This window comes from Leuciscus leuciscus (genome assembly GCF_965113295.1).
Source record: "Leuciscus leuciscus genome assembly, chromosome: 18".
In the NCBI taxonomy this organism is placed as follows: domain Eukaryota; kingdom Metazoa; phylum Chordata; class Actinopteri; order Cypriniformes; family Leuciscidae; genus Leuciscus; species Leuciscus leuciscus.
Window position 1 is genome coordinate 2684262 of NC_138742.1, and position 25079 is coordinate 2709340.

Sequence of the window (25079 nt, forward strand, 5' to 3'; positions counted from 1 at the left end):
GTCAGATCTATATAGTGTATAGTCTCACATAGTCAGATCTATATAGTGTATAGTCTCACATAGTCAGATCTATATAGTGTATAGTCTCTCATAGTCAGATCTATATAGTCTATAGTCTCACATAGTCAGATCTATATAGTCTATAGTCTCACATAGTTAGATCTGTATAGTCTATAGAATAGAATGAATAGAATGAGGCATTTATATAGCGCTTTCATATGTACTACTGTACACCCAAAGCGCTTTACAATCATATCTGGGGATCTCTCCTCAACCACCACCTATAGTCAGATCTATATAGTGTATAGCCTCACATAGTCAGATCTATATAGTGTATAGCCTCACATAGTCAGATCTATATAGTCTATATTCTCAAATATACTTTATAATCAAACTATCATAACTGTGATTTTAATGAGCTCATCTGTCGACAGTGAATCTGTCGAAGTGCTTGAATTTGACTCTGGAAAACCCTTGAAAAAGCCATATTTATGAAGAGGTACTTGAAAAGTGCTTGAATTATTCAAAGACAATATAAATATAAAATTAGTGCTTAATTTTTTCGATGAGACAATATTTTCATGCAAAATGAACACTGCAGCCAGTCTGAGATATATATATATATTTAAAAGACATTTCACATGACTGAACGTGATATTGCTCATATAAATATCCAAGTATATGATACAGCTTTCATTCTTCAGGTCAATCATATATTCATGGGGAAAAAATCAGTTTGAATATGGAAATACAATTTCTTTTTCACAGTATTCTTTCAATGGTTAAAAGTTGCCACAGTCATTGCATACTTAGCATGTGCTGCACTTTATTCTTACCATTTTGTTTTATTAGTATATTTTTATTTATCATCTATTTACCCTTTTTTAGAATTGGAAAGATAATAAAGATATTGTTTTGATAAGTGAGATCTCTGATTGTAGTCCTTGAAAATATTCTCAGTTAATGGGAAAAGTCCTTAAAAAGTCTCATTTTTGTTCTCTGTACAGAAAATGATAACTAAACTAAACTAAAAGAAAAATATATTAAACATGAATAGCAATATTTAAAAAAAATTAATTACTAACATTTTACCTAAAATTAACATGAATTTTTTTTAAATGAAAACCATTGAATGAAAATAAAATATGAAAATGTTTTATCTTATTTTATTTTAGCTAGTTGTTAAAGCAATATTTCTCATTTTCATTTAGTTTAACTTAAGTTCTAAAATAGCAAAAATTCAACCAGAAAAAAAACTTAAAATAAGACAAAACCACAGTAAAATTACTAAAAAGTAATTTATAATCTATCTATCTATCTATCTATCTATCTATCTATATAAACATGTGATCAAACAAGTTCTTCATTAAAAGTCACTAGACGAGATAAAAACAAGTTAACAATCTGAACACCATCTTCAGTCGTAAACACAGGATGCAACTCGGTCACACCCAAACGTCTCGATAACAGGTTTTATCTAGTCCAGGGGCTTTTAATAAAGAATTTGTTTGAACATTTTATTACCTGGATGTCTTAGATCTACAGATCTACATAGACATAAAATAACACTCAAGATCACACAAATATTCCAGATTCCTCTTCGGTGTCGCTTGTGCCGAAACCAAACGTCCAACATTAACACTCGCCAAATGGGAGTAAAAACAGGCTTTGGTAAGTAAATAAAACCATTAATCTTCAGGAAACCGCTGTTAAGATGGTGGACGTTAGGTACAGTGTTGTTTCAGTGTTATTTATGTACTATTGTAGCATTTATGAATATTTTGAATTAGCCTATATTTTATATTTTTTGTATGCCACAGATTTGAGCCTTAACTACATTATCCAGGGTTCGTACAGACACTGTCAAATTAAATTCCAGGACTTCAAGCACTACTTTTTTTGGTTTTCAAGGACTACAATCAGAGATTGCACTTATCAAACACTATCTTTACTATTTTTAAGGATGTTTTAAACTCAAATTACAGATATAAATGTATCAAAAATACAACTTACAATAATATATATATATAGGTTTATAATGGCTATTATTGTTCAATAAATAATATTTTATATTATAATATTGGCGTACTTATATCGAGAAAAGGTCTGATGGGGGTTTATCAGACGGGCTGCAGTGAAATTTTAGGGGTTTCACGCAAAAACACACAATTTTGCGTGAAAAGATTTTTTTGTTTTTTTTTTGCGAAAAAAGAAATTTTGTATATATTGTATCAGAAAAGTATCTCTTCGTAAATATGGCTGTTTTCAAGGGTTTTCCAGGACTTAAATTTCAAAAAGTACTTTCTTTACGTTGTACGAACCCTGATTATTGCATGAAAAACTCTTAAAACTACATTTCGTGACACAATAACGGTAGTATTTTTGAATTACGTGCGTTTTCTCATCCGCTATTGACGCTTGCTGGTTAGTGCGAGATGCATTCTGGGATACCCTTCATTCAAACGATTCGTTCATTCAGAAAGGAAACACCGCCGTGCGTCGTTCAGAGATGCAAAACAGTTGATATGGCTTTGTTTGGAACGATTTTCGTTGACGAAACAGAGCAAAAGCAGGCAAAGTTATGTCTAAAAATCACTTAAACCCATTAACTGAGAATATATATATTGTACAAAATATGTTTTAATATAAAATTACTATAAAATCAAAGATGTATGTCTAACCAAATTTTGTTCCAAACTTGAAGTCTATAGTTCCTATGAGATTGTTTAGGTGTAATACCAAAAATATCCACCGGGTGACACACATTCCATTGATTTTTTTATGCATTCTCCTGTAACAAATGAATAAAATCACAAAATAGTCGCCAAATATGGAACCATGAGACATGAGATCTTTCCGACGATGTGATTTTTGTCAAGATTCAAAACGTTTTAAATTCTAAAATAGTTCAAATAAATGTTGTAATATGAAACCTGACGTTTCATAGGGGAGGGGTGTAATATGACTAATTTCATAGGGGTGTAATATGAAACCTGACCACTAGAGGAGGAGTCTGCTAAAAGAATTTAAAGTACCATTTCCATGGTAACGCAACATCCAATTTCAAAACTGTTTTCACAGGATGGATTTTGAGTGTTTAAGCTTTCGAATGATACCTAATTTATGGTGATTACTAAAACATGTGACAAAAGGCGAAATGACTAAATATATTTTTGTACCTGAGTGTGCAAGGAGCTTTAAGGTTGTAAACTGTGAGAGTGAAAATCAGATGTTTTCTGTCTGTAATGATGCTCTTGGTCCGAGACTCACCTGAATCCCGGGATCATCTTGGCGAATCCGATGACCTTCTGGATGCTGTAGCTGACGAGGTCTGCGAGGTGCGGTAACATGGAGAGGCGAGAGCTGTCCTCCTCGCTGGAGTCGGGACTACTGTCCTGATACATCATCAGCAGATTACTGAAGTTCAGCTTCGTGTCCACAGACTCTACACACACACCGGAGAGAGAGTGTGTGAGAGAGTGTGTGTGTGTGTGTGAGTGAGTGTGTGAGTGAGTGAGTGTGTGTGTGTGTGTGAGTGTGTGTGTGAGTGAGTGAGTGAGTGTGAGTGAGTGAGTGAGTGAGTGAGTGTGAGTGAGTGAGTGTGTGAGTGAGTGAGTGAGTGTGTGAGTGAGTGAGTGAGTGAGTGAGTGTGAGTGAGTGAGTGTGTGAGTGAGTGAGTGAGTGTGAGTGAGTGAGTGAGTGAGTGAGTGTGAGTGAGTGAGTGTGTGAGTGAGTGAGTGAGTGTGTGAGTGAGTGAGTGAGAGTGAGTGAGTGAGTGAGTGAGTGAGTGAGTGTGTGTGTGTGAGTGTGTGTGAGTGTGAGTGTGTGTGTGTGTGTGTGTGTGTGTGTGTGTGTGTGTGTGAGTGAGTGTGTGTGTGTGTGTGTGTGTGTGTGTGTGTGTGTGTGTGTGACCTGGTGAATGGTTGAATGAATCTGATGAGGCGTCAGACAGAGAGTGTAGAGACGCTGCTCGACTGGCGCTGCGAGTGACGGGACCCTCTCGGACCGGAGGCTGAACAAACACACGCAGTCAAAAATACATAAATCACAAACAATAAAAACAAACTCTTAAAGACATTGGAGAGGAAAACAAACAACAGAAATGATTACACATGAGAACTGTTGCAATTGTTTGCTGTAAAGTTCCTCTGAACCCTGCACCTCCCCCGCTCCACCTCCCCCGCTCCACCTGCCTAGATCTGACCCCTGCACCTCCCCCGCTCCACCTGCCTAGATCTGACCCCTGCACCTCCCCCGCTCCACCTGCCTAGATCTGACCCCTGCACCTCCCCCGCTCCACCTGCCTAGATCTGACCCCTGCACCTCCCCCGCTCCACCTGCCTAGATCTGACCCCTGCACCTCCTCCGCTCCACCTGCCTAGATCTGACCCCTGCACCTCCTCCGCTCCACCTGCCTAGATCTGACCCCTGCACCTCCCCCGCTCCACCTGCCTAGATCTGACCCCTGCACCTCCTCCGCTCCACCTGCCTAGATCTGACCCCTGCACCTCCTCCGCTCCACCTGCCTAGATCTGATGTGGGTGTCAATTAAAAACATTAACAATGCATATTCAATAACATGATAAAACTATTCAGAGTTGTCGCGATTGAAATATATGTAGGTATATATTTTGCATATGTATATAATAACAGGACAAAAGACTGTAAAATCTTATTTGCTGGTTTGTTGTATGCATAAGTATTTTACAAGTAATAAACACATTTGAAGAATTTTTTTATTTTTTATTTATGAAACTTCAAATCAAATTCACAGAATCAGTCGTTCATAAAGTATTTCTGAGCTGCAGTTTTTTCATCAAAATGATTGACAGCTACTAAAATAATAAAGTAAAACCAGGTTCTCACTGACTAACGGAGCATGACTGAAATGTTTATTTTCATGTGTTACACAGCAGATCTAATATGAGACGAATTTAATTTATTTTGGCGGACACGCTGGATGATTACTGATTATATGCAACTATTCTAGAACAAACACAGATTCATGTGACACTGAAGACTGGAGTAATGATGCTGGAAATACAGCTTTGATCACAGGAATAAATTACACTTTACTATATATTCACAAAGAAACAGTTATTTTGGGTTGTAATAATATTTCACAATTTTACCGTCTTTTGATGAAATAAAGGACTGACCCTGAACCGGACGAAGTCGGAGTAGGAGTCGTCGTAGGTCTTGTGATGCGCCTCCATCAATGTGTTGATGATCTGCATCTGTTCGTCAGTCAGACGAGGTTTCCTCGCCTCGCGCGCCGCCTCCTCCTCCTTTCTTTTCAGGATCAGATCCTTCTTTCTCTGCACCTCCTCGTCCGTCAGAATGACTGAGAGAGACAGAACCAGTTATGTGATGAATAAGTGAAAAGTGAAAACTTCATTTCAATTTATCCCTTAAAACTCATCTTTCATCACCAAAATGTTAAAATTTTTCCTTCTTCATGCCTTAAAATATCTTGAATGTAACTCGACACCCTTGCCTCATTAAGTATGCGCGGTTCTATGAATATGCAAATGAGCCCGCCTCCACTCAGCTCAGAGATCCACTGGTTGACGATCACACGTTGATCTGATTGGTTACAAGGTAGTTTGTGACGTCAGTGTGTTAGATGAGAAAAGCACTGATTGGACATTACAAAAAGTAGCTTTAAAAATAAATATTTTGATTCAAAATAGAATTCTATCCACAAACTTTTAAAGGCTGCAATGTGTGGTCAACGGTGAATGAAAACTAAAATGATGCTCGAAATATGAAAGTAAAACCGTCAGTAGGGGGCGGCAAGTCACTGTCTTAATAAACGAGTCATTGAATCATTCATTCAACCGATTCATTCAAACATGTGATTCATTCAGGAACGAAGCAAGTGACCATTTTTATGAACGAGTCACTGAATCAACGACTCGCTCGATTCGTTAGAGACCACAGACTATTTTCATTAGCAAAATTGAGAGAAAAACAGACAATACTACTGATTTTATACAATAGTTCAATTAACAAGATTGTTGTGTGATATTGCTAAACTATATCATATGATGTAAATATAAGACCCACATGGGGCAATTTCTGCCTTCATATTTTCAGTTTAACTGTAGTCAGTCGTTGCATCATGTTCTAGACTAAACTATAGATCTGTGCCAGGATGGGGTGCGTTACAAGCATTACTAATTTGAATGTGTTATTTTTTCCATAATTATTAACATTAAATTAACAAGTTTAATGGACAACTAAAAAAAAAAGAAGTAAATTTTGATGTTTTTTTATATTTTACTTTTCAACATTCACCAATTTTCAGCTGAAGAACTAAAACAACTAAATATTAAATAAAAAAGAAAAACAATTTATAGACATTTAATTTTTTTTTAAACAATATAAAAATATAATATTAAAGTGAAAATGGAAAGTTAAAAAAATGTATCGCATCCAAAATAAAAGTTTGTGTTTACATAATAATATTTTGTATATAAAAAAACACACATGTATACATTTAAGAAAAAAAATATATATATACACACACATAATTTATATAAATATTTATATGTATAAATTAGGGCTGTCAATCGATAAAAAAATGTAATCGCGATTAATCGCATGATTGTCATGAGTTAACTCGCAATTAATCGCAATTAGTCGCACGTTTTTTATTTGTTCTAAATTTACCTTAAATTATACTTTGCAACACTGTGTATCTCCATTTGTCCCACTAGGGGTTGGGCCACGGGTCAAACAGAAAACATGCGCTGCGTTAATCGCGCGTTAAGAAAATTAGTGCCGTTAATATGATTTTGCGTTAACGCGATATTAACGCGCTAACTTTGACAGCACTAGTATAAATATATACATGCGAGTGTGTATTTATATACAAAATATATTTACACAGTACACACACATATATTATGTAAACACAGACTTTTATTTTGGATGCAAAATATGCTAATTCAAAATATTAATAAAACTATAATAGTTTATTAAAATAGAAAGCAGAATAAAGGGGCGGGGCCTGGTTGAGTTAGTTAGTAGAGTGTTAAACTGGTGGTTATGGTAAGGGGCGGGGCATTTCCCAAACACACTCGAAGCGCTCGACCAATCACAACACACTGCTCCAGCCGACCAATCAGAGCACAGTGTGCTTTTCAGAAGGAGGGGCTTCATAGAGACAGGAAGTAAACAGAGCGTTACTGACAGACTGGGAAGAGAGGAGCTGCAACAATGGAGAATATGAGGAAAATAATCAACATTCAAGCAGGAAAACCTGTTCTAGTAGAGCACAACATCAAGACTTTGTGAAAGGGAATAACAGGTCCTGTATTCATCCGAGTCGAAGACATTTACACACATTCTCACGCTGATATTCTCTTGGCTCAAACAAGATGAGGACGTCCGCCAGACTCTTTATCTCACAGAGACTCTGGTGGCAGTTTTTCCACAGTAAACACACCCTGGTGCTGACACACACACACACACACACACACACACAGATCAGCACGTCTGTCGAGGGCCAGTGTTTCCCTTGAGTGGGCCGATGCCAGGCTTGTGCCCGTCTAGACCGAGTGCCATCTGTGCCTCTGTGTGTGTGTGTGTGTGTGTGTGTGTGTGTGTGTGAGTGTTGTACTTCAGCAGTGTGTGTGTGTGTGTGTGTCTGTGTGTGTGTCGGTGGTGTCTCTATCTTATGCCTCCGTCAGGGATCTGACCGAGATTCAACCGTTCCCAAAACACACATTTACACTAAACTGAAAAAATGTGAGGCAGGAAAATGGCGTTTGTACAAACCGATGAGAGATTACTGTCGTCTCACTGTTCACTTCATCAGGAACACACATGTCTATATCAACCGGGCAATGACTTGTGTAAAAAGTCAAAAAAGTGAAATATAATATAATTGAAACACACATAATCATACACACACACACACATACACACACACACACACACACACACACACACACACACACACACACACACACACACACACACACACACACACACACCTTAGTTAACTTCAAATTCAAGGACCTTTCAAGAACTTTCCAGGTCCAATATCCTCAAACTCAAGGACTTAATGTGGGGGCACATATCAAGAGAGAGCAAGCTTACATCGTGTTTCCTCGTAAGACACATTGTCACAGTTTTTTTTGTGTCAAACACAACTATGCAAAAAAACTTTTATTGGCCATATGACAGAGATCTGATATTCTACTGGTCGAATTTCTGATTTGCATAAAACTGAAGAATATTCGGTACATCCTTACACTGTATTCTAATATGATCTGATATGAACTTTTGCATGAAACGTTGAGGTACCATCGCTGTAGTTTGGTGCGAAAGCTTTCAAGGACCCGTGGGAATCCTGTATATAGATATATTCAGGGCTTGACATTAACACCCGCCAACCCGCCAAATGCGGGTGGATTTTGCTCGTGGCGGGTAACATAGTCACTCCAACTAGCCACTTTGGCGGGTTGAATAATTGTAGTCTTTTCAAAAGGCATCTGAAATAAGTGTGACACTACGACACTACAACTCCCATAGGGCTGTCAACGAATATTCTAAATTCGAATATATATTCGAATAGTTTAAAAAAACAGAATTTCGAAGGTGAAAATGAATATTCGAATGTGGAAAAACGCCCGCGGTAGCAGAGGCGCGGCTGTCTGCTTTGCGTGTGGGCGCTGCCTGAGGGGTCAGGGACAGGTAACAGGAAGGAGCGTTAACGTTAAACAGAAACATTACTAAAGTGTAGGCTACTGTAATGACTGAATAGATATTGCATGAATAAGGTAGGTTAGATACAGCAGTTTCATGCACTACAGGCTTCCACTGGTTTGATTATTTACCGTTTCATGTCAAGGAAAAGTTCCATGTTTACCACAGCACAGCTCGCTCGGAGCGTTCAATGTCGGTTCTATATAGGCTAAAAACTTCAATTATTGTTAATAATATTTGTTTCAATCACTGAATGAAGCCTGCTATATAAGAGTCGCGACCTTAAATTGCTTGCACAAAACTCTTGATCAGCACTCAACATTTGCTTATTGTTGTTGTTCATTTAAACCGTTATGCACAGAGAGCGTGACGCCTCATTCGCGCCGCAAGACCTCCAGACGCGCGTAAACGCGTATTTACACTCGCGCCAGACGCTCTATTCGCGTTTGGTGTGAACGCAACATGAGGGTGAGGGTGAGAGAGAGAAAGAGTGCCTGCGAGTGAGCGAGCGAGAGTGAGGTCTGCGGTCTTGGCCATTAGTTGATTTACTTGTTTTTGTGTAGGTAATACGTTGTCAAATGTGTTTAAACTTAAATAAACTACCTATACAAGTAGTTATGTCTCTTTGTATTAATTTGCCCTGTTATTGACGTAATGCGAGTCATTGACAAAATGCGCAACCATGTTCGAATAGTTCGAATATAGGCTATGTGTTTTTTTTTAGAGAGAATATTCGAACGTCATTTTTGAGCAATTTTGACAGCCCTAATGAGTATTACATGCACACAGTGTATGCCGGTGGAGCTATGTGGCGATATGTAATATAATACATGGTTTTATTTTAAAAAAGGAGCTTTACACACAACCTTATCAGAGCTAATGATAATGACCTGTTTTGTGTAGCTAGTCTTGATTTGGGTGTGTACAGTGGTTTTACATTTAAAAGGGTTGTAAATCTAGTTCAAGTAAATTTTAGCACGCCATAGTCGACTTTTAAAAGGTAATTTCACAAAAACAAAAATGTGGCTAGTCAAAATGCTGTGTGGCTAGTAACTTTGGAAAACCACTAGCCACATTGGCTAGTGAGCAAAAAAGTTAATGTCAAGCCCTGGATATATTACATTTAAATATTACGTATATTTTAAATAAACCACTTTCTTCCCATTTAAAAAATAAAAAATTATTTATCATTTTACAATGATATAAATAATGTTTTCCTCAGTTTATTTCACCATTAAACCGTTTAACAATAAGACCAGGAGCTTTTATATCACTCATTTTTTACTTGTATATGAAATGAAATAATTTAATTTCTATTATTATATCATCAATTATATGATTTATTATGCTATATTTAAATCCTTATCTTTTTATTTATAAAATAAACCAGGAAATATAATAAAACTTCAATTTATATATATATATATTATCTATATATGTACATAATATATATTACATTTTTTCTCACATTATTTCATATACAGGAATATATGCACTATAAGAATTAGAATTAGTAGAACGAAAGAGTTTCATAATTCATTCACGGTCTAGGGTTTGTTTACACGCCACTGTTCCCGACAGGAAAACACACGGATTAGTCGGATCAATTACCCAATCGAGCGATTCAAAGATCCACGAGTCGAATCCCGGATCCTGGCGTGTCAATCAGAGCCGGACTGGAACGTTCTGGAATGTCACGATGACATCACAGTATCCTATATAGTGTGACATCACAGTATCCTATAGTGTCTACAGTATCCTATCCAAAACCGCTGACCTTTGACCTCCTGTCCTCATGCGAGCGTATACGACACACAAAGAGGCTCTTTTACGCCCCGACTGTATCCGTTTTCTCTTAAAGTAGCGCCGCGCCTCTCCCACAACTGAGGGAAATCTGGGTCGCCCATTGTGCAACTTCATGGAGAAAAAGCATCATTGTTGGCTCTCTCTCTCTCTCTCTCTCTCAGAAGAGTTTGGAAACAGCAACTGTGTTTCCTCAAATGAACTGTGTGTGTTTGTGTGTGAGAACGAGTGTGTGCGCTTCCAAAGACGGGAATCAACTAGTTTACACTGAAACAAAGCAGATGTTTTAATTGATGATGTTTTCTAACACTCAGAACTCTTCAGCAAACACTTGTTCTTAAAATAATAACATAATCACCCCCGCACAACATACAAAACATCTCTCGTACCATAATTACGCCGTCGCACTTTGTATCAAATCTTACATTTGAAACCTAAAATTATAATTACATTTTTTTTTTGCTTATTTTATTTCATTTTGATAATATTTTTTAATGTAACTTTTTTTTCGAGATTTTTTTCCAATGTTTTGTTATTTTTTATTTTATTTACCTTTAAAATTACTAGATTTGATCAATAAATAAATAGTAATTTAAGCACATTCTTTCAACTTAAATTCTAAATAACTCACAATTTCATGCATAACCCTTTTAATCCAGCATTCCAGCTCTAAATATCTTACATTGTGTGTCTTTGTCGACCTCTTGTGGAAGAATAATAATATAACATGATATTTCATGAGTCTAGATGGCCTTATAGCTCTATATGAGTAAATGAGCTGTTCCGCTGGGTCCTAAAGTCATTTTCTCTTCAGTCTGCATTCAGATACACATCTAAACATTATACAATCATTTTTTTGGTAAAGTTTTATCATTTTTATGTTTTTCTATGCGAACTGAAGCATTCCTCGCATCCCATTCATTCCTAAGGGGGTCAAATTGACCCGAGACAGAAGGATTTGTTACTTTTCTAAATTTCAACCACAAAACTCCTCGAATCCATTACATTTTTGTGTGTATTCGTGGTTCAAGTGTGACAACAGTCCTGGGGTCTTGGACACTCACTTTAAAAAATGACCCGAGGCAAGGATGAGGGTTAAAGATATCAGATGATCTTACATAAAAACTGCAGACTATACACATAATTATACAGTTAGTTCTGGTTCTCGAATCTGATTGGCTGAGAGCCTTTTCCAGCCATGCAATATTCCACTAATATCATACAGAAACCGTTTCACAGTTGGTATCACTCCGCTCGTTCCTGCCGGATCTAAACCGGATCTCAACCGGATCTAAGCGTCAATGGTGGAGGAGCAAACCCACTGTAATTGTGTCACGCAATGTCGTTTTAAGAGGTTTTAGGTGAGAATGTAATTGTTTAGACCTCAAATATGTGTACAATATAATATTTAGCTTTTATTGCATTACACGTTTTTTTTCTCCTCACTTTAGGACTGCACTGTTAGATGTCTTTATTTGTTTAGATCAAATGTATTCATTTATTTTAATCAATTGTCTGTTATTTAAAGTTCTTTTATTTATTTATTTATTTTTTACACTGCTTCTCTAAACTGACACTCCCTTGTAAGATATATTATTTATTTTAATCAAATAGTTTAATTTGAATAATTCTTAATTATTTTAATGTTTTTATTTATTTGATAAATACATTTTTTTTAAATTAAATTTACTTAATTTTATTCAAATACATTTAAAAAAAAAAAAATGTTAATCTTATTTTAATTATATTTTTTTTACATTGCTTCTCTAAACTGTTCCACTGACCCTTTAGCACTCCACTCACTGTCACAATATTTCTTATTTATTTTAATGTTTTTATTTATTTATTATATTTATTTAAAGCAAAAGTTATGTTTATATTATCATTTTAATCAGATTTAGATGGTTTAATCTGGCTTTAGATGCCAGTATCTGTGCACGAGTCTGATCTCTAGTGTGTTTGGGAGTCGGTCAGTCGTTCTGTCACATGATGATTGTCTGCCCTGTGTTTAGGGTCTCTGGCGACCCGTGACCTCTAACCTCTGCTGACACTCACACTCCTTCATCATGCCGATGTCGACGCAGCGCTTCAGACGACAGGCCTGGCAGTGGCGCCGGTTGTCTTTGGTGATGGAGCAGTTTCCGCTGAACGGACAGGTAAAGCTCGCCTTGCGCTTCATACTGCGCCTGAGACACACACACACACACACACACACACAGATGAAGAGCGTTAGAAATCACTGACTACTGTACTGTGTTGATGAAAACAAAATATTAGATCAAAAAGAACACATATGCAACATTCAAGAGACACGGTGAAGCCGAGACGCAATTACACATCTTACATTTGAGGGAATGACACATTCTAATGAACGACTTAATTCATATTTTTAATTTATAATAAAAAAAAAAGTATATAACATTATGTATTTTTCTAATCCATAAATATAAAATATATAATGAATATAAATTAATTGTTTATATTAATACAAATTTTAAATTAAATTATTTTAATATAATACAATATTTAAGAAACGTATATAATAAGTGTGTGTGTAATATATATAATATATATATATATATATATATATATATATATATATATATATATACGGTGGGCGAGAGAGCTCTACGCGCAGCAACTGATGAAAACACATGCAAATAAATGTTTCAGGGGAACCAAAGAAGAGCTGAACTCGGCTGGGACGTGCGTACAGATCAAGAGTCTACTTTATTTATTTTATTTCTTTTAATTATTATTATTTTTTGCAAAACATACAGATATAAAAATTTTATGACATACAACTTGTATACAATATACAAAATGTATTAACAATATGTTCAATGTCATCAGAATACAAATGAGAAAAGAACAATGATCTGAAAACTCAAATAAATAAAGATAGAGAAAAAGAACGAGGGAAAGATATTAATCTATACATCAGTTACTCACTGTACACATTTGTTCATGTTATGTTTAAATTTTCATAAAGAAAAGTTTCATTAGAAATGTTAGGTAATGTAGGGTCCAAAGTTTGAAAGTTGAGACACTCACACACTGATATATAACACATATTTGAAAAGCTTTTTTGTAATTTTTGTAATTTATTTAAATAAATTTAATTTATTTAATTTAATTTATTTATTATACGTCTTCATTATATTTAGACACTTATTTGGTTCCCCTGGAAACATTTCCGTTGTGTTCTGTGATATCTGCAGTGTGTTCCTGTGTTTGGTTGTGTTGTGAGTGTTTGAGGCACGCGTGTGTTGTGAGTGTTTGAGGCACGCGTGTGTTGTGAGTGTTTGGTGCACGCGTGTGTTGTGAGTGTTTGAGGCACGCGTGTGTTGTGAGTGTTTGAGGCACGCGTGTGTTGAGTGTGTTTGAGGCACGCGTGTGTTGTGAGTGTTTGAGGCACGCGTGTGTTGTGAGTGTTTGAGGCACGCGTGTGTTGTGAGTGTTTGGTGCACGCGTGTGTTGTGAGTGTTTGAGGCACGCGTGTGTTGTGAGTGTTTGAGGCACGCGTGTGTTGTGAGTGTTTGAGGCACGCGTGTGTTGTTTGAGGCACGCGTGTGTTGTGAGTGTTTGAGGCACGCGTGTGTTGTGAGTGTTTGAGGCACGCGTGTGTTGTGAGTGTTTGAGGCACGCGTGTGTTGTGAGTGTTTGAGGCACGCGTGTGTTGTGAGTGTTTGAGGCACGCGTGTGTTGTGAGTGTTTGAGGCACGCGTGTGTTGTGAGGGTTTGAGGCACGCGTGTGTTGTGAGGGTTTGAGGCACGCGTGTGTTGTGAGGGTTTGAGGCACGCGTGTGTTGTGAGTGTTTGAGGCACGCGTGTGTTGTTTGAGGCACGCGTGTGTTGTGAGTGTTTGAGGCACGCGTGTGTTGTGAGTGTTTGAGGCACGCGTGTGTTGTTTGAGGCACGCGTGTGTTGTGAGTGTTTGAGGCACGCGTGTGTTGTGAGTGTTTGAGGCACGCGTGTGTTGTGAGTGTTTGAGGCACGCGTGTGTTGTGAGTGTTTGAGGCACGCGTGTGTTGTTTGAGGCACGCGTGTGTTGTGAGTGTTTGAGGCACGCGTGTGTTGTGAGTGTTTGAGGCACGCGTGTGTTGTGAGTGTTTGAGGCACGCGTGTGTTGTGAGTGTTTGAGGCACGCGTGTGTTGTTTGAGGCACGCGTGTGTTGTGAGTGTTTGAGGCACGCGTGTGTTGTGAGTGTTTGAGGCACGCGTGTGTTGTGAGTGTTTGAGGCACGCGTGTGTTGTGAGTGTTTGAGGCACGCGTGTGTTGTGAGTGTTTGAGGCACGCGTGTGTTGTGAGTGTTTGAGGCACGCGTGTGTTGTGAGTGTTTGAGGCACGCGTGTGTTGTGAGTGTTTGGTGCACGCGTGTGTTGTGAGTGTTTGAGGCACGCGTGTGTTGTGAGGGTTTGAGGCACGCGTGTGTTGTGAGTGTTTGAGGCACGCGTGTGTTGTGAGTGTTTGGTGCACGCGGGTGTTGTGAGTGTTTGAGGCACGCGTGTGTTGTGAGTGTTTGAGGCACGCGTGTGTTGTGAGTGTTTGAGGCACGCGTGTGTTGTGAGTAGGCCTGTCACGATTATGAAATTTTGGTGACAATTAATTGTCTAAAAAATAATTGCGGTTATGCCGATTAATTGCCAGTTTTAGGGCTTTGGCGATTAATTGTCTGTTGTAGGGCTTTGTCATAATTTTTATGTGTGCTTCATTCATTAAATAGGTAATTGTGATGAATTTAATCCTTTGTAAGTTATCATTTTGCAGTGTAAGATTACAGTTTACACCTTTAAATATTAAATAAATATATTCAATAGCTATGACAATTTTCTTAATAAACTTAGTTAGTGTATTAATCAGCAGCAAAAGTAATTCTTGAAAAAATCTGCACCGTAATTTTATGAAATCTAAACATGTTGATAAAAACAAATTACAAATTACTATTAGTACTATTATAAAATTAATTAATGTATTAATTACATTTTATTTATATATGGATGTAAAGAATCATATATATATATATATATATATATGTGTATATCAACATTGATAATAATAATGAATGTTTCTTGAGCATCAAATCCTCATATTAGAATGGTTTCTGAAGGATCATGTGACACTGAAGACTGGAGTAATGATGCTGAGCATTCAGCTTTGATTACAGGAATAAATTAAAGTTTAAAATATATTAAAATAGAAAGCAGTCATTTTAAAATGTCATTATATTTCACAATATGACTTTTTTTTATCAAATAAATGCAGCCTTGGTGAGCAGAAGATACTTCTTTTAAAAACATTAAAAAAAAAATCTTACTGACCCCAAACTTTTGAACGGTAGTGTATGTAAGATATGTATATATACACATATCTATCTATCTATCTATCTATCTATCTATCTATCTATCTATCTATCTATCTATCTATCTACACACACACACACACTACACACAAATAATATACAGTTAAATTATGCTTATTTTAAATGTATTGTGCAGCTTTTTAATGGGGCAACAAGATATGATATATACGACAGAACAGAACAAGATAGGCTTTTAATAATCTTACAGTGCAAAAAAACACGAAAATATGAAACACTTGAAAACAGAGCGGCACAAAGCACGTATGCGTTTCGCGGGTGCAGAATGATGTGCTCAAAGCAACATAGGGTCACAATGCGCATTTAAAACTTCACGGCACAAAGCAAAGAAATATCGAGCTCACAAATCCTAGTGTATATCTGTCCAACAGTTTATTGATTATTTGTTTCTTCACAGTTTTAAATTCCAGTTATTGTGCGTTTGATGCCAATTCATAGTCCTTGTGCTGTGTGTGATCTAACATGCACACGGTAGCGAGTCGTTTAGAAACAGCAATACACTCCAGCAAAATAAAACTCTAGCAAAATAAAATAACAAAATAAAATAATTTTTTGCAAATCCACAGCCCTTTTTCTACAGATCAAGTATTATAAGGTAAATATATCATATTGGTGAGAGTTTCCTGCCGTAACCGGACGAGGCGCGCTGTTTCAATGCTGAATGGAGAATGATTGACAGCTGCAGAGGAGGGAAGACGAGTTTCCGTGAACTTTAATTTAACGATGTAAATATATTTCTGTCCCTCACATTAAGCTATAGAATGGCTCCAGATGACTTTGAATATATTGCTGGAAAACTTAATTAGTGCTTGTCTATTTCTTTTGGTCCATGACTCCCCCTTGTGCCAAAGGCCTATAAAAGAGCGCAATAATCGCGGTTGTCTAAAACAATCGCGGTTAGATCAAATAATTGCGATCAGACGGTTATTTAATTATCGCGACAGGCCTAGTTGTGAGTGTTTGAGGCACGCGTGTGTTGAGTGTGTTTGAGGCACGCGTGTGTTGTGAGTGTTTGAGGCACGCGTGTGTTGAGTGTGTTTGAGGCACGCGTGTGTTGTGAGTGTTTGAGGCACGCGTGTGTTGTGAGTGTTTGAGGCACGCGTGTGTTGTGAGTGTTTGAGGCACGCGTGTGTTGTGAGTGTTTGAGGCACGCGTGTGTTGTGAGTGTTTGAGGCACGCGTGTGTTGTGAGTGTTTGAGGCACGCGTGTGTTGTGAGTGTTTGAGGCACGCGTGTGTTGTGAGTGTTTGAGGCACGCGTGTGTTGTGAGTGTTTGAGGCACGCGTGTGTTGTGAGTGTTTGGTGTTGTGAGTGTTTGGTGCACGCGTGTGTTGTGAGTGTTTGGTGTTGTGAGTGTTTGGTGCACGCGTGTGTTGTGAGTGTTTGGTGCACGCGTGTGTTGTGAGGGTTTGAGGCACGCGTGTGTTGTGAGTGTTTGGTGTTGTGAGTGTTTGGTGCACGCGTGTGTTGTGAGGGTTTGAGGCACGCGTGTGTTGTGAGTGTTTGGTGTTGTGAGTGTTTGAGGCACGCGTGTGTTGTGAGTGTTTGAGGCACGCGTGTGTTGTGAGTGTTTGAGGCACGCGTGTGTTGTGAGTGTTTGGTGTTGTGAGTGTTTGGTGCACGCGTGTGTTGTGAGTGTTTGGTGTTGTGAGTGTTTGGTGCACGCGTGTGTTGTGAGTGTTTGGTGCACGCGTGTGTTGTGAGGGTTTGAGGCACGCGTGTGTTGTGAGTGTTTGAGGCACACGTGTGTTGAGAAACTGATGATGATGTTTGTTCTTAATTTGTGGGTGTTATTTCTATTTGCATGTGTTTCCTTCAGTTGCTGCGCGTTGAGCTCTCTCGCCCACAGTGTGTGTGTGTGACATTGAACATATTGTTAATACATTTTGTATATTGTATATATACAGTACAGGCCAAAAGTTTGGACACATTCCTATTTTTAATGTTTTTGAAAGAAGTTTCTTCTGCTCATCAAGCCTGCATTTATTTGATCAAAAATACAGAAAAAAAATGTAATATTGTGATATATTATTACAACTTAAAATAATTGGTTTTCAATTTATTATACTTTAAATGATCATTTATTTCTGTGATGCAAAGCTGAATTTTCAGGATCATTACTCCAGTCTATCACATGATCCTTTAGAAATCATTCTAATATTCTGATTTATTATGAGTGTTGGACACAGTTCTGCTGACTAATATATTTGATGAATAAAAGGTTAAAAAGAACTGCATTTATTCAAAATAAAAAAATATTTTCTAATAATATAAATTTTCTTTACTATCACTTTTTATCAATGTAACACATCCTTGCTGAATAAAAGTATTGATTTATTTCAAAAAAAGAAAGAAAAAAAATGACTGACCAGTAGTGTATATTGCTGTTACAAAAGATTTCTAGTTTTAAAACATTTGCTGCTTTTTTTTTCTTTTTTTTTAACTTTTTATTCATCAAAGTATCCTAAAAAAGTATCACAGGTTATGAAAAAATATTAAGCAGCAGAACTGTTTCCAACACTCATAATAAATCAGAATATTAGAATGATTTCTAAAGGATCATGTGATAGACTGGAGTAATGATCCTGAAAATTCAGCTTTGCATCACAGAAATAAATGATCATTTAAAGTATAATAAATTGAAAACCAATTATTTTAAATTGTAATAATATATCACAATATTACATTGTTTTCTGTATTTTTGATCAAATAAATGCAGGCTTGATGAGCTGAAGAAACTTCTTTCAAAAACATTAAAAATAGTAATGTGTCCAAACTTTTGGCCTGTACTGTATATATAAATATATATACACACACACTATATACATATTCCTCTAATCCATAAATATATCAAATATAATATATATAAAAAAATACAATTATATTTGTATATATTCATACAAATTTTAAATGTTATATATGTATTGTATTAAAATCATATATACTTTGATTCATATATACTATAATATTTTAAACTGTATGTTATACATAAATTAGAAACATACATATATCTCATATATTGGTATTATAGGCTATATTATTGGATTGAACCAGTAAACTACAGAAACCTTAATACACCAGTACATGCCACCTTAAAAGTTCAAGTTCATATTTACACAAAAAAAATCTACATATGTACAGTGCACACACCCCTTTCCTAAATAAAAGCAATCACACAACACACACACACACACCTCTATCATCTGTAAACACACAGAAACAAAGCAATTAATCGGAGCAAAAGAGCCGGACCGGTTTTGACGGTGACAGAGAAAGAAAACTGGCAGATTATTATAAATGCTGGCCGTTAATACGTCACTGGCCAAAACTAATTTATTTTGTTATTCATGCTTGACATGATTACTATTATAAAGCATAAAAGTAATAAAAGTCATAAAGTCATAAAATCCAGTTTGGGCTCGTTCACACTCATGTGAACTGCTTACGGGCCAAATGTAGTGCTGATATCTCAGAGCAATTGAAAAGAACTTCTTACATGTGTAAAACACCACAAATCATAAAATATTTATAATTACATAGAACAAGTAACAAGATCCTGGGCTGATGAGTGATGACCTTCCAGCGCTGGCAAATCCAGACCTGTCAATCTGAGCGATCTGTCCAATCCAAGCGTGTTCTAGCTGTAAAACAGTGTCTGATTGGTCTCTACCATGGACTGTAAAAAAATATGGGCGTAGTGTGCGTGACATCACCCGTAGTGTTTCTGAAGCCCAAAGTGGGCGGAGCCGGCCGTCGCCATCTTGGCTGCGCGTCACTCCCGGATAAACGAAAATGTGCAGCGAGGCGGATTAGCTGACGTTACGCTAACAGACAGCAGACAAACGGCTAGTAGTGACGTCAGCGGCAATCCACCTGTCACTCAAGTGGCCACGCCCTTAATTATGCAGAACTTTAAGGCTTAATATAATTTAAACGGATGAGTTATAAAAACATTCACCCACCTCACAGTCGTCATGAAGGGCAAGATTGGCTATATAGACCAAAACCACTTTTTGCACCAGGCTGTAAACATGTGTTTTTCTGCTGTAAAGTTGGGCATTTTTACATTGGGATCTATGGGATTAACTCTCTTTTGGAGCCGGTCTCTAGTGGCCAGTCGATGAACTGCAGTTTAAGTCACTTCCGTGTTGGATTCAAGAGAGAGACGGGAAAGTTGCCGCTTGGTCTCTTACACATCATCCCTTTATCCATCAAACCAGAGATCCACAGTTTCCATAGGTTGAACTTTCAAATCACGTAGGAAAACCGATCCTGCCAGTCCCATTGCTTTAGCGAAGCATCACGTCAATGTCACTCCGTGAGTATTTTCTCCAGATCTACGCATCATGTTATGTTGTGTGTGGGTTTGTTTGAATCGAGACAACCTGCTCTAAATAAAAGATGTGTGATTTACTATGGTTTACCTATGTTTCACAAAGTTAAAAAGCAGAATGTGGCATCATCAGTATACGAATGGAAATGTTATCCTTTACATGATTGAACATTTTATCCTTTACCACCACATTCAATTACCCTCACTAGGCCTATTCAAATCCATTTTGTAGTTGTCTATCGTCCCCTAGGTCAGCTTGGCAGTTTCTTGGAGGAGTTGGATGTACTACTCTCATCCTTCCCTGAGGATGGTACTCCTCTCGTAGTTCTTGGAGACATCAACATCCACCTAGAAAAGCCTCAGGCTGCTGATTTCCACGCTCTGCTCACCTCATTCGACCTCAAACGAGTAACTACTGCGGCTACTCACAAATCAGGTGACCAATTACACCTCATTTACACGCGCTACTGCTCCACTGACCATACACTGGTCACTCCACTGCACACCTCAGATCACTTCCTCCTCACTCTCAACATCAACCTGGATCAGGACACAACACACACTCCTCCACAGGTCACCCCTCTGCAAAACCTATGCTCACTCTCGCCTATCCTCTCTGGTCTCATCCACACTTCCTCCACCTGATCAGCTCTCAACACTAGATACGAACAGTGCAACTGATACTCTTTTCTCCACTTTAACATCCTGCTTGGACAACTTCTGCCCCCTTTCCTCCAGGCCATCCCGCGCCACACCCTCTGCCTCCTGGTTTTCTGATGTTCTCCGAGAACCTAAATATCCTACTGACCTTGGTCTTTATCAATCCCTCCTCTCTTCCTTCTCTGCTAATATCTCTACTGCTAAAATGACTTACTATCACAACAAAATGAACAATTCTTCTGACTCTCGCATGCTTTTCAAAACCTTCTCTCTTCTCAACCCTCCTCCAACCCTAACATCGGACGATTTTCCCACATTCTTCATAAATAAACCACCATCATCAGCGGCCACTTTACCAAACCACAAACTGACACACACATCTTTACAAGCGAACACACCCATTCTACCCTCCTTTTCTCTGCTTTTAGAGGCAGAAGTCTCCAAACTCATCCTTTCCAATCACCTACTACTTGTCCGCTTGATCCTATTCCCACTCATCTACTTCAAGCCATTACTTCCTCAGTTGTACCCGCACTCACACACATCATAAACACCTCTCTTCACACGAGTACCCTTCCCCCAGCATTTAAGCAGGCTTGGGTAACCCCACTGCTTATGAAACCCACACTAAATCCAGTACATCTGGAAAATTACAGACTGGTATCTCTTCTTCCATTCGTCGCGAAAACACTTGAACGAGTTGTTTTCAACCAGATCTCTTCCTTTCTTACCCAGAACAACCTCCTGGACATCAACCAGTCTGGTTTCAAAAGCAGACACTCAACTGAGACGGTCCTGCTCTCGGTTACTAAAGCTCTGAGACTCAAGAGCAGCTTCCAAATCCTCAGTTCTCATCCTGCTGGATCTCGACACCGTTAGCCACCAGATACTGCTGTCAGTTTTAAAGACGAAGAACTGCACTCAAGGGGTTCAAGTCTTAACTCTCAGTAGGTCCTTCAGGGTGTCGTGGAGGTGTCCAAGACCCAACATCTAGCTACTGGAGTGCCTCAGGGTTCAGTGCTGGGACCACTTCTCTTCTCAATCTACATGTCATCACTAGGATATGTCATTCAGAAACATGGTTTATCCCATCACTGTTATCATCTAGCTACTGGAGTGCCTCAGGGTTCAGTGCTGGGACCGCTTCTCTTCTCCATATACATGTCCTAACTAAGATCTGTCATTCAGAAACATGGTTTATCCCATGTGGAAGAAATTTAATGTTCTATTATGTTTGCACTTAATTATATTCATAGAATCTTAGAAATATGATGGTAATTAGATTAATGTGGTGTCGATACATATTCTTATTAATATATGTATGTGTATGTCCTTGTATATGACCGGACAAAAGTTAATGTGACTGAATGTATGACCGAGACAGCGAGTCTCCATTCAAGGGAGTAATATGATTAAGTATGACAGACAAATCTAAACAATATGTTAGTTATGGCTAAGATGTATCTTGATGTAACCCCAGGAAAACAACCTTGGGGGAGGAACAACTATAAAGAATGAAGGATACCCCCCACTCGTTGTCACACTCTGCAGGCACTTTGTAATGACTGTATGACTGCTGACCTTTCCTTGCAAGGGAATAAATAATTGTTAAAGACAATTGATTCATGTTGGTCTCTTATTCAGTGATGTCACTGTTATCATCTAGCTACTGGAGTGCTTCAGGGCTCAGTGCTGGGACCACTTCTCTTCTCCATATACATGTCCTCACTAAGATCTGTCATTCAGAAATATGGCTTTTCCGATCACTGCTACACTGATGACACACAACTCTACCTCTCATTCCAGCTGGATGATCCGACGGTAGATGCGGTAAATTGCGATCGGTTCGTGAGATCGGCCAAATTAAGTGACTTCCGATCGAGCCACTGAATAGGATTATCAGCAGATTCCGATCGATCGGAGCATCCCTAATAAATAGCTTTACATTTATGCATTTGACAGATGCTTTACAAAGCACATAAGGTTCATGTGTTCACCGGGAATCAAACCCATGACCAAAACTGAGGAAAATGACGATCTGCTCCAGTAGTCAATGCATAGGTCACTCCAAAAACATCTAAATCAGTAAAATCACAGAAACAAACGTGCTTCAAAGAGAGAACGTGCCATCTGACAGACACCTGAAGATCCTTTCATCCTCAACATGTGCTTCCCACACTGATCTAGAACACAGAGTGGATATTTAAGTGGATGCATGACGGAAAACAGGATTTTTCCTCACTTTTATTTTGAAAAATGAATGACCATGAGCTCATTAACATATATTTTTTTAACATACACATATTTTAATTTTTTTCTCTCCAAAATGTTTCTGGATTCCGTTTCTTTGCCCCATTTGAATTATTCTGGAGTCCATTTTACACCATGTCTTAACCAGATGCGATGTGATAAGATTCCAGCGACAAGCTGTCAACAGCAGATGTGACGATTGAATGAATAACATTCCACGTTTTACTATAAATAAATAAAAAATGTGATTGGATTCTGTGATTCCGTCAGTGGTTTCATAGGGCTTTACATATGACTGGCAACTTGATGGACATCATGGTGAAATACGCTAGAATAAAGATGTCAGCCAATCATAGCATAGATTGGCAAGGTTTGAAATTAACACTCACCAACCCACCAAATGCGTGTTAAAATCATCTGTGGCGGGAAACGCTGTCGAATCACGAGCCAGTTTGGTATGTTACCATGTTTACTCAGTTTGCTGGGGAAGTTTGTGTAAGACAAATCTGTGCATATTTAGCGCAAATACCCGTGAGTCATTATGATATATTAAATACAGTGTATTGCACAGAATCTGCTCATATCTGGCTTACTTGAACACACACGTCACTACACAACAAATAACGGCACGCTTGTTCATTTGCATTGAAGCAATAGTGAAGATTAAAAAGCATTTGGTTAATAGAAAAGTCTGTTATTTTCCGACATCCTACATGTTTCTCTGTGCTGTATTGATCTGTCCATCTAAAACACATGTTTGGTGATGAGGATGAAAGAGGAAGAGGAGATGCTAGATGACAGAATTTTGTTTGAATAAAAAAATGAATGTATGAAGTAGTTAATCTAGTTTATTTATTTATTTTTTCCAAGTTCTGAATGAACTTAATTTAGTAGCCAAATTGGCCGGTGAGTGAAAAAGTTAATTTCAAACCCAGTATATAGGATATGTAGAAGTCTTAAAGGTACAGTAACAGTCAGACTTAAAATGAACGAGAACAAGCAGCAACACCCCGTGTGAAGCGTGTTCCCGTCGCGACATTTTATTCCATCTCAGTCAGCGACTACATCGAGGCGCCGCGCCGTTCTCTTCCAGTAACTGCAGATGAAACGAGTTTTTAACAGTCGGCCCATTAGGTTACATAAGCAGATATTTTTCAGCATGGTCATAAAAAGCAAACGTGTAATGAGCTGCAGACAGAAGGTTCTCCAGAACCAGGGGCCCGAACCACTGACCTTTGAGAGGATTTACCGGATGAAAACGACACCGGTTCACAATAACACCAGTCATTTCACTGTCCTCACAGAAAGCAGAAAGCAATCATGCGTTTATGTTTTTATGAAGATTTCAGCTTAAATAAATGCAACCTGGAATATTATACACTACTGTACTGTTTGGAAGAATTATTAATTATTGGAAACGGTTCATGTTGTTTGTCAGGTTTCTTTGCTGAATAGAACAGAATTTAAATTGAAAACTGAAATCTTTTATAACATTATAAACGTCTTTACAGTGACTTTTGATCAATTTAATGCGTCCTTGATGAATAAAAGCATTTCTTCTTTAAAAAAATAATAAAATGTTGTTTTTAACAACAGTGTAATGAAATATGTGAACACTGTAAAGAAGAGTTGGCAAAGAAGCTTCTGTTGACAGATGAAGCAGAGATTCATGTATTTGATGTGCAATATTTCATAATTCTTTAATAACACTTACTCGCATGCGATAGCGAGTGGCCGTTGATGTGGTTTCCTAAGCAATGCCGTCAGCCAATCATAATTACTGACAAGCCTTAAAGGAGCCACGCCTTAAAAACGGATAATTTCAGACAGAGAGTTGAAAATAATAGTCACTTTAAGTGAACCTCAAGGAACATATTAATATTAGTGCTGGACAACCATTAATCACATCCAAAATAAAAGTTTGTGTGTACGTAA

At 37.8% G+C, this 25079-nt stretch overlaps 1 protein-coding gene and 1 long non-coding RNA gene across 4 annotated transcripts in view; both read right to left on the reverse strand.

Annotated features, from left to right (window-relative positions):
* Positions 1–25079, reverse strand: part of vdra (vitamin D receptor a) — a 77763-nt gene that overhangs the window by 13069 nt on the left and 39615 nt on the right. For all 3 annotated transcript variants that reach the window (XM_082145942.1, XM_082145941.1, XM_082145940.1), the window contains 4 exons: positions 12577–12707; positions 5160–5344; positions 3913–4012; positions 3271–3445 (listed from right to left, as the gene is read on the reverse strand). In XM_082145942.1, coding sequence (XP_082002068.1) covers positions 3271–3445; positions 3913–4012; positions 5160–5344; positions 12577–12707 — 591 coding nt within the window. The remainder of the gene's footprint in view (positions 1–3270; positions 3446–3912; positions 4013–5159; positions 5345–12576; positions 12708–25079) is intronic.
* Positions 18316–24839, reverse strand: LOC309481152. Its single transcript, XR_014199911.1, has 2 exons — positions 20624–24839; positions 18316–20592 (listed from the first exon to the last, which is right to left on the reverse strand). It is a non-coding gene; the product is annotated as an uncharacterized lncRNA (long non-coding RNA).